Here is an 11,108-nt window from a genome sequence, read left to right as displayed (position 1 = left end):
ACCTACTGTAAATGTATTATTTATATATATTTATAAACTGTTTTTATATACAGGAGACTGACTGATATATGATGTTGTGAATTTATATTAAGTTATATTTAGATATTAACCATATTCAGGCCATTAGACATAGACATACAGTACTGTGTAATCATATGGATCCTAATTGAAATATTTGCTTTACAATTCACAATTGCTCGTAATACAGCAACAGAACATGTTCTACATAGCATTTTATGAACACAATTTAACCATTTTCTAAAAGTTCCAAGGGTCATTTAAAAGAAAGACAATATTGTTGTTCACAAAAAAAAATATTTATTAACACCATGACTTGGTTATTTCTTAACAGCATGACTCCTGTAGATGACTCTCCTATGGCTTGCCACTCTTCTTTAATTGTTTCTTTATCCTGCGGTCAAAGTGATCCCACTCACTGATAAAAATAAATAAAAAAGCAAAAGTTGCATAGTGGTAGAAACAATGGTTATTTATAAATAATGGCAGGATGTCATGTTTCAATTTTTTTTTCCTTTATAGGATCCTTACAGTACCTTGCGTCAATGACAGGTCCTCGAAGGAATTTCTCCTCAGCCTCCAAGATGGACACGTTTCACAACAGCAAGAGCACAGATGATGGACTACCAGAGAAAGATTTATCACAGCCCAAATAAGCCAAGCATCATTTTGCATTTTTATTTATTTATTTTTTTTTACAACAAAATCAAAAGTGCCTTTTCTATATTAAGCACAAAACTATTATTTTATAGCAATGATCTAACATTATGGATAAACTATTTGACATTAAAAACAATGTGAATATGACACCATGCAGAGCACAACTAACACACAAGACCATACCTCTGGAAAGGGACATCCATAATGAATCTGATCTGGTCACTGTGGGTGTGTGTAGGTGTGCCATCCAAAATTGAAGTCATCTGAGTGTAGATAACATCAATTCGCTCCTGATCTTCAATGAACAATATTGATGGAACACTTGGAAAAAGTGTCAAGTCACTTTGATTTTTTTTTTGTTTTTTTTTTGTCCATTGATGATAGACTGTGGTTAGTTAAGTTTGAGTCAGACAGAACATCTGACTCAATCAAGTACTTTTGCCTCTCGAAATAAACTGATCCATCTTTTGAATTGATATCGCTATTCTTTCTTATTTAATTGATCAATCTTTTATAAATAATAAATGTTGCATCATTACACAATACAATCAACAACAATTACTTTAGCAGATTATTTAACATACCTCATCCGTATGGCTTCAAGAAGGTCTGCTGCTATCATACATATAGATATGGTCTGCTGTTCTTATAAATGACTGGGCTCATATACTAATATACTGCCTCCCCCCACTGGACGCATAAGGAACAACAGGGGCGTAAAACTGCTTTGGGCATATATCTACCGGCTCAGTAGCTCTTCTGATTGGCTGAAATTCTGTAATCTCTAAACAGTCCCGCCCACTGCCTCTACAGATGCACAAATCACTTTTGAACCAAATATCTCGGTGCAAAAGGGAGAGCGCGAAACTTGTCACTTGAAAGCGAAAAACAGTGTTTGACATTCATCGCAGCAGATTCAAGCAGCTGTAGTTATGTACTTTGTGTTTGTGTTAGAAAAATATACAAGACATTTCTGAGAAAATATTCTACAAGTGTGCAACTCTCATTTGATGAATTCACGTACTGATTTGCGGATGTTCAACATTCCTCCACGACTGCACATTTCTTGATGCGGGTGTGTAAATGCGTTTTGCACCACATTCACTGCAGCAATTGTTTCAAAAATGTGAGCGTACGAGTTTCTAAATGTGTGATTTGTAGAATAGGATTTGTGCACCTGCAATGAAGAATTTGAGAAGGTGTAACTGTTGTGTTGTGTTTGTGAGAGAGAAAAAAGTATACAGGTTTGCAACTATTAAAACATTTCACTCTGTGACTTCAAATTTACTGATACACATGTGTGGCTTTTCTCTACAACTACAAATCGCACTGCCACAGGTGTTCAGTTGTTTTGAATCAAAAATAACTTCATAGGCCGTCCCCCTTCTGTCTTCCCTTCTTCACCTCCTCACCACTCTTCTCTCCTCCTCCTCCTCATCATCATCACAGCGGCGCACAATACACGGGCAAAGATGAGGACGACTAGGACCCATCCGTTCTAGAAATCACGCTCACAAGCAGCTCTTCGTGTTTTATACGCTTTCCTTAAGCCATTTTGAGTAGCCAAGAATATAAATGAAGGATGGACTAGCTCAAGATTTATTTGAATACGAAAAATGTATTGAAATGCACAATAGTGACCAAATTATTCCACCCGTACTTTCTAAAGGTTCTGACCCCACGTCTCCCTCTCGCTTTTGGGAGATTTGCCACACACCACTAAACCAAAAGGCTCATATTGTTGGCCTATTCCTTGGATCGTATTCGGGCTGGAACTTGCATAATTATGCATTTTTTTAACGCCTCTTTATTTTTTTTCATGCGTCTGCTTGCATGTAATCTCGTTTTCGGTTGTGCATAAAACTCACCCTCACCTGCCTTCATTGTCCAGATCTTTTCATACTTGAACAGGGGCCAAATTTGAGACTAATTCCAGGATGGGGGAGGGATCCCAGGACAGAAAACTTCAGGATCGCTTGTCTTTGTATAGTTCTGGAATGTTTCTTCTCATTTTAAGCTGGTTACCATATTAAAAGTCTATACTTTTTGAATATTCATGTCTTTCTGACCTTTTTTATGTTTCTGCTAAAGTTCATCAGGTGTTTTTCCTCATATGAACTCTCTCAGTAATAATTTCAGGGCCTGGCAGTGATGGCGTCTGGCATCTCCAGTTAAACCCTGTGCTAGTCGTGGCACGGGTCCCAGTCTTTTTGGAAAAGCTTTGCTTGCTGAATGTTTACATTACCCAAGCCCACTGAGAGACAGAGTTAACCCGAAAGAGTACCAGGACCTGTTTGTTTACATGTGTACATAGGACCGTAGGATTTAATTTGTTTGCCAGCAGACCAAAAGACAAACTGTCATTCTTGTGATCAGAAACATTAAGATTTGATTTGTTTTAGATGATCTTTGGGAATCAAAAGGACTGTGTGGATAATGCCAGTGAATCACTAAACCATCTACTGTAGAAAGAAAAACACATTTTCCTGTATTGTCTTGTGGCTTGAGGATCAAAAAACACAATATAATACACCACCTTTAATGTCTAATAACATATGATTTTAGAAAAAGATGAATTAAAAAAAAACAACTAACATTTACCTACCACTTTTGAATAGTTAAATGGCCTTGACATCAGATGCAGATGTTTCATATTTCAAGCTACATTTCTGCTTTCACATTTCTATTACTAGTTCTTTCTTGAATTAATTTTTCTAGAATGAATTTTTTATAAGCTCTTATTCTCATATCTGAGAGTCACACCTGCCTCGAAGTGCTTCTCAACTTGGGGACTTCAGGCTATTTGAGAACTTTTGAGGGCCACCAAAACCAACTTCATTTAAACTAAAATAATTTTACAGTTAACATGCTAAAGGCCCATTCACACCACAAGCCATTACTATATGAGTGTCCACAGCGACAGGGGTTTATAAAAGTTGTTTATAAAGTTATAAATGGTCATATCCATCTTCATCCACATACGTACTATGTAACAAACCTAAAGTGCTTGATATTCTTCTTTATCTATGTATAAAATTGCCCAGCTGTGATCTACTAAATGCAGCTATTAGGCCTGAATATAAGACGCCATAAACAGTAACATCACGATTGTTCTGTAAAGCTGCTTTAAAACTTTTTTTTTTTTCAAAGTGCTAAACAAACAAACTTTTTCACTTCAGTTGTTATTTTCATAATTGTGGTGTGGACTTACAGTTATTAACTAACAGTTATTGTTGTTCTAGTCCCATGGTGTGAACAGCCCTTAAAAACACTCAAGTCAAGGCTACTGAAAAACTGGGGACTTCACATGCATTGTGAAGATTTAGATTTTTTTTGCAATTAGTTTTTAACCTTCAGAGATTTTTTTAAGCATCTTCGAAACCAAATATCATACCTCAGAAGTGATGTTTACCTTATAATAAAAAAAGCACCTTTTTCATCACTGCAGCCGAAGTACATAAGAAAACAGGTGGTCCTTCCAAATATTGTCTTGGATCTCAGCGTTATGAAGGCTGGAGACCCTGACTCGGTCATTATGACTCTGAGCTGTGTGTACCTCAGCGAAGTACAGCCCTGGAGGTAGAGCGTGAGATCAGTACATCAGCATCGCTCCTTCAGCTGTTGTTGAACGACTGCTCTGGCTTCAGCCGGATGGCCCATGAGTTGGCAGAGACGACATTACCGCGCCGATGGATGCGGCAGGTGTACGTGCCTTCATTGAATTCATTGGCCACGAGCCGCAGGTCTCGATCTTTAATTACAATATAGCCAGGAATGGATGTCAGCAACTGCTCCCCGTCTTTATACCAGCTGATGAAAGATGAAACGGAGCGGCTGAGATACACTGGACAGAAACTAAGGGTAGCACTTTCTATGAAGCCCATAAAATGATGCATTTCGTAATTGTTACACTACAAAGATAAATGCATCAACATAAAACCAGGACTGCATTTGAACGATGCCTTTCGAAATTTCAAGTCAACAGCATCTTTAGAAACACATTCACTGAGAAAAACGGTGATGTGTTCAATACTTCTTTAAATGCTCCGTTTCATGATCAAAACTCTGTAGTTGTATTGTGGGCAAAACATATTATGTGATGCAACACAAAAATGATTGAGAGATCAACAAATAAACTTTCCTCAAAAGCCTGATGATCATATTTGACACTCACATTTGAGCATTTATCTGGATAAACAAGTAAATCTAAGTTACTTCAGTGTTCCTCTTGAAATATTACTAGTAGTTATAGAAATATTATTCTCATTATTCTCATTATTCTCAAGATTTTACAACAGGATGCTCTACCTGACTTTTGGAGGCACTCTGGTGTTTTTTGTCCCACAGCGGAAGCCCACAACTTTTCCACGAGGCACAATTTTGATCTTCACATTTTCAGGAGGAGGAGTCGGTGTAGACACAGCGTCCAGAGGCTCTGAGGAGCAAACGAGCATGTTAAAGAGTCAGCTGTACAACTGTGTGAGTCTATAATATCACTACTGCTTCAGCTAATGGACGCCGTCCGTCCACATGCACAATGAAGAATACTGTGTGGAAGTGAAGGATGTTTTCATTGTCTCACCGTAGCACAGGTCACAGCGCAGCGGGCAGTTCTTCTTCATGAAGCTCCGCCTCCTCTCACAGAAACCCAACCGCGCCCAAGGATCACACACTCGCTTCTTGTCCATGCATCCTGAAGCAAACACACACATGCAGATTATAGAAACTTTGGAGAGTTTCAAAATCACTTATTTTTAAAGTTCAAACTATAAAAATTCAACCTACTGTTAACAATTCATCCGTGTAGGTTTCATTTTTGACCTCATAATGTTTAATAAAAATTTAATAACTGGATCTTCTGGTGAAAAGGACAGAACTCCGCCTCCACTTTTAAATGCCATGCCCACAACATCCAATTAACAACTGACTCACAGAACCAAGTCCTGCCCTACAGTTTATGTGTCACAATATGTGACTTTTCAGAATATGCTTACCGTAAAGGCGCTGGATGCCCCAGATATCATCTTGAGCGATGTTCCTCTGACCCGTGTATGTTGCATTAGGGTGCATCAATGCATTCGGGTTCCGTGAATGCCAGAGGCCTAAAGCGTGACCGATTTCATGAGCAGCGACCTGGACCAGGTCATTCAGCCAAACACCTGTCCCGAGACAACACGCCATCCAATCAAAGAACAATAGATGGAGGATATTTTAGAAGATATCTCCTCACAGTATGTTCCTTCTATGTGAGTTTAAACATTTGAAATTGCAGGTGAACTAGTAATGAACTCTTTAAAAAACTGCTTCTTGAACATTCATGAATGTTTTGTTTCAAATCAGTGGTTCAGAGCTTGTATCACACTCCCCAAGTCACATGATGTCATTATATCATAGTGTTTCAAACCTTACTTCCAAATAGTGTGAAAATCCAGTGGTCTGCCAATAAATGATATCGCTCTGATGAACGCATGAACCAGTGTCTAATGGTTTTCTAATGGAAAAATACTGAAGTCATGATTTACAAAAAGGCACAATGGTTTGTCTAGCCAGGTCTTCATCAGGCACAATGTTAATAAACCCTGGAGGTATAATTTCAGTGTGCAGTCTAATTTCTTTTTCCATTTATTGTTGTTTTGTTCTCCTGCACCTGAGCCCAATTCAGGGTTTGGATGTGCATGCTTTTTCTTTTCTTTTTATAATGTAGGTTTATTTTTGATTATTTGTACTTGTATAATTAAAAAAAGATAATGATACTTAATTTCATTAACTCTTTATTTTAAGGACTGATTTTCACTAATAACTATGAATATTACTAGCATGTTGGCTGTTTATTAGTACTGTTTATAAGTGCTTATAAAGCATTATTCTGCATGACCATACTTGAGATCCCATAATCCAACCCTGTATCTAAACTGAACAATTACTTTACTGACTATTAATTAGGTGTTTATTGAGGCAAAAATGTAAAAAAAAAAAAAAAAATCAACGTTTTCAACATTGGGATCAACGAGCAGATAAGTAATATTTGTATTCTGACAAGCACACACACACCCTCCATTTGATTAAAAATGCATTAAATCTGTACCTTGTTTCCAGCTGAAGCGGGATTTGCCCAGAATCCAGAATTCATGGTTGTCAAAGTGAATCTCTCCTCGTGGGGGAAGGAAGGCGTGGGCCAGCTCACCGTTCAGCCCGTCAAAACACGGGTGCAGAGGAGACCACCAACAATCTGTGTGATTGTACGTGTAGAAGCCTGACTCAGAGAAAGGAAGTGTTAATAAACTGCACAGAGTACTCTGTCAGCCTGCCAAAGTGCACATGCCTGATGTTTTGGCTCTTTTCCCGCACATTTATTTACCTATAGTGATGTCAGCACTTTTGTTGGGGTTGGTGATCTCAGTGAAAGTCAGAGGAGAAACATCGCTCCATTTCGTGAAGGCGATGCTGATAGCTTTGCGGGTGTCATCTTTATTCAGTGTGTTGGGGAACTTTGTGATCCTTGAAGAGGGAAAGATCTAAATTACTTCCAGCCAAAAATGAATGACACGCTTTCAGAGTCTCTGTGTCTGCTAACAATCAGAATGAAATTTTACAAAAGCCCAACAGAACATCCCTCATCATCTGAACCCCAGATTATATCATGCACCTGTCCGGGCATGTGTGTATATATCCTGTGTCTCTCTCACTTGTAGGTGATGTTGAAATGCTCCCACTTGTATCCCAGTGGGTTGATGGCATAGCGCTTGGATCGGACCTGACCTCGATGAGATCTCTCTTCCACGGCTGCTGCTGTCTGCACACACGCTTTATTCACTACTATACTAGCCACCTAAGAGGAAGACAGGAGAAGGTGTGCTGAAAGAGTGGCAGATATTATGATGTTGAGCGATATCATCATCTAGCAAAACACAAAGTCCAAAGTGTAACACAAATGATGATTCTGACCCATTAAAGTACTGTTAATATGATCAGTTCAGGAGACCTAACCTCCTCAAATGATTGCAAAGACCTTGATTACACAGTGTTAACCAATCCAGGAAGCATGTGCTGAGCAACCATGATATCTGTGAAGGTCCAGAATAACTCTGACATACCTATGTCAAGATAGTAGACATGCGTACAGTGGAAATCAACAAGTTTTAGGATTCTGAAACATTATGATGTAATTATGAAATGACATAAGATGTCTGTATTCCTACTAATTGCTCTTAACATAGCCTAAATATAAACTATTAATAGCTACTCTCATTTAATTTCATTTCACATGCAAATTAAGCATCGAAAACGTTACATTAAGTTAACACTTTAATCCTTCTGAAGTAAACTTTTTCGTACTAAGCACCCTTTTTAAAAATTAATCTATTTTTATTTGCATTAGGCTACAACACAAAAAAGCAAACATATATGACCCTGAACCACAAAACTAGTCTAAAGTCAGACAATTGTAGCAATATCTCTTTATGTCAAAAAAAAAAAAACCTTAGGATATTTTCTACCATTTCAAAACTTAATTTTGGATCAGTAATATGCACTGCTAAGTACTTCATTTGGAAAACTTCCAAGGTGATTTTTGCACCCTTCAAATAATTCTATCTCTGACGAATATTGTTCTATCCTTACAAACCATACATCAATGGAAAATTATTTATTCAGCTTTCAGATGATATACCTGTAAAAATCTATTATTATTATTATTATGTTATGAGTGGTTTCGTGGTCCAGGGTCACATATATATGAGTTGTGGTTGAGTATCTGCTGTCAGTCACTCGTGAAACTGAAGCTCTGGAGATCTGTCACACACACACACGTGAACGCGCCCCGTGACCTTCAACACTCCCCCCCTCTCTCTTCCTCCTCGTTTTGATCTTTGCAAAGATTCTACAACTCTTTCCAGAAAAAAAAGCAAGTGAACCGCCAATGAATGTCTCAGTCTGACAAATGAGCAAGTAAAGTGTTTTTTTCTGGTTTCTACAAGAGAATACTATTAAGTATTTCAAAATGTATTGTTTAATAGGCTACAACGCACCAGGTACTATTTAATTATTATGAAATGTACTTTTTGTGTGTGTGTGTTTAAATCGTACACCAATTGTATTTTATTTTTCAACGCAAATATTTGCTTCAATATACCACCTTTTAGCAGTGTAAAACTAAACACATTCTAGTAGGCTATTCTGCTTAAAAATGCATGTATGAAATTAATAATTAGTTTGAAACAGTTTAAATGACGCACGCCAGATGCCAGTGCTAAACTTATCCTGAAGGATCCTAAAAGCCTGTGCATGTCATTCCAGTGGTTTCACGAGAACAGTGTGAAGTTGAGATGCTTACCGTGGCTTTTCTCCACGCAGGCGCGGTCACGGCATTCTCCAGCAGCAGCAGCAGCGCGCAGGAACAAACCCAGAGCATCTTTAATTAAATCACACAACTTTCCTCAAGGCAATTCCTTTCCACTTTGAGCTTCATCCATATGTTCTTGAGTAAGAAAGTATTTCCACACAACCAGCCGCATCCAGGCGCGCGCTGCAGGACAGACAGCTGAATGTGTTTAACACTCGCAGACGGGTTTGTTTAGTGCTCTTCTGCTTCTGCTCTGAACTTTCGCTCTTTCTAGGGTGCAGGAAGGATCCCGCAGGAGCACAAAGCGCCGCCCTGCTCCAGTCTAATGTCCTCCTCCTCCTCATCTCCTCCCTTTACCATCTCAGAGCAGCGTGATAATCGAAAATGCAGCCTATCTTGTGTTTTCACGACGCATGCAAAAACATGAAAGAACATTTGAACATAAAAACACATTTTTTTCCTCACATTGACCTGAAATAAAGGTAGGGTAGGCTAATTTATACATTTTCAAGTTGCCAAATTCTGGAACAGCGATATTCACAGTAGCCCAGGTGGTCATGTTACCTGAGTGACGTCACAATGTTAGCGCTGCTTCAAGGCGTTTTTTCGGGGGGCGTGTCGGCGGAAACACAAAGCGAAATCTAAAATAAAAATCATATATATGAAATAAAATTTTAGCAGGCTTTTTGTTAGGCGAAATTCAGCTGTAGGGAAAAGAATGTATTTTAGGCAAAAAAAAACAAAAAAAAAATTACTGCGAATTCCTCTTCATTTTTCCCAACAGATATATGAATGTATATCTGGATTTCACCGCAGGCTAAACAACACCTCCAGTACAACACAACAGGTTCCTGCAAAAATAGTAATAATAATAATAATAATGATACCTTGGGTCCGCTCTACAAAACATTAGAAAAACACTGAAAGTTTAAAAGCGTGCCTCACTTTGAACTCCAAAATGTAGAGTCATTGTTTCTGCAGTTTCAGTGATATCAAACTCACATCTCAAGTCAACATGCAAGAGAGCATTTTGAAAGGGCCACACATTAAGCATGCATAAGCTGCGCTCATTAAAAATCCATTGTGAGGAATTGCAGATTTTGGCATAACTCATGGCATTCATGGCCAAACGGCCCTCAGTCTCTAGCCCTAACCTCATTAGTTTGGTTGACCTTCGCAGGGTTCAGGAACAGCCAGGGCTTTTCACAGCGCTTTACTTTACTCTCACATCAGTATGGAGAGAAGTCAGCGTCTCTGAGAGGAAGTCAGTCACTTATGATGGATATCTTCTTTGACCTTCAAGGTCAGTGTACAGGCTTCACATTCATAATGCATTTCTTTGTTGACGTCTAAAAGATGATGCATTTATTAAAAAGTTAGTCTTGTTCTCCAAACAAAGACTGGGCACCCATTCAGTCGCAGATGGCTAATCAAATTACAACTGCTTACACATATACAGAAGCACAATGCCATTGAAGGGCAAGTCGTTCATTTATACAGCACTTTACAGATTGTTTTAAAAAGCAGCTACACATTAATAAAACAGGTGTCAAAAATTAGTGTCAATGTTGTAAACTAACTTAATTTGAGCTGTAAAGCAGCTCTGTGGAAGATAATAGTGTCATTTTTCATCTCAGTGTTGTTTTAGCATCAGTGTTCCAAAGTTCATCGATTACAAAACGAGTTGAATTCAGCTCTACAGAAGGCAATCATGTCAGTATTCAGCGAGCCGATGCTTGGTTGTCAGTCAGTGTCATTCGAACAGCAATGACAACGCTGCATTAACATAAAGTATGGCATTCCTGAAGCAGAGAGAAACATGGATTTGGAGAAGGGCACGTGAAAGGCAGCCTCATATCTTTTGCGAGTGGTTTTGAATTTGGCAGGAGGCCCAGGCTTTGGCTGCACTCCAGGTGACTGCGGAACCGGGGGCTGCTCGACCCTTCCCTGTCACTCACTCTGGGAACGAGCAAAAAAGAAAGGGAGAGGGAGACGGAAGGACGGAGGAGAAAAAGACTAGCGGGACAGGAGATTCTCTTTCAGGGGCCCTGAGAGATGAGAGTTTAATTGGCCATCGATCCATCAGTAG

At 38.8% G+C, this 11,108-nt stretch overlaps 1 protein-coding gene across 1 annotated transcript; it reads right to left on the bottom strand.

Moving 5' to 3' along the window:
- Positions 1 to 4,256: 4,256 nt before the first annotated feature.
- Positions 4,257 to 9,571, bottom strand: LOC113079960 (matrix metalloproteinase-23-like). Its single transcript, XM_026252206.1, has 8 exons — positions 9,011 to 9,571; positions 7,365 to 7,507; positions 7,037 to 7,176; positions 6,764 to 6,931; positions 5,673 to 5,837; positions 5,261 to 5,371; positions 4,987 to 5,113; positions 4,257 to 4,488 (listed from the first exon to the last, which is right to left on the bottom strand). Exons 1-8 carry the CDS (start codon positions 9,086 to 9,088, stop codon positions 4,293 to 4,295), a joined length of 1,128 nt encoding a protein of 375 aa, XP_026107991.1. The 5' UTR covers positions 9,089 to 9,571; the 3' UTR covers positions 4,257 to 4,292.
- Between the last annotated feature and the right edge of the window lie 1,537 nt (positions 9,572 to 11,108).

This window comes from Carassius auratus, unplaced genomic scaffold (assembly GCF_003368295.1).
Source record: "Carassius auratus strain Wakin unplaced genomic scaffold, ASM336829v1 scaf_tig00029941, whole genome shotgun sequence".
In the NCBI taxonomy this organism is placed as follows: Eukaryota; Metazoa; Chordata; class Actinopteri; order Cypriniformes; family Cyprinidae; genus Carassius; species Carassius auratus.
This window is presented reverse-complemented; position numbering and strand designations above follow the sequence as displayed.

What these genes read in the sequence shown, in the direction of transcription:
- LOC113079960 (XM_026252206.1), bottom strand. Translation starts at nt 9,088, where the DNA reads ATGCTCTGGGTTTGTTCCTGCGCGCTGCTGCTGCTGCTGGAGAATGCC. An exon ending in AAGTGCTGACATCACTATAG is followed by an intron (nt 6,932 to 7,036) that starts GTAAATAAATGT and finishes TCTCTGAGTCAG; the next exon opens with GCTTCTACACGTACAATCAC. An exon ending in GGGCATCCAGCGCCTTTACG is followed by an intron (nt 5,372 to 5,672) that starts GTAAGCATATTC and finishes TGTTTGCTTCAG; the next exon opens with GATGCATGGACAAGAAGCGA.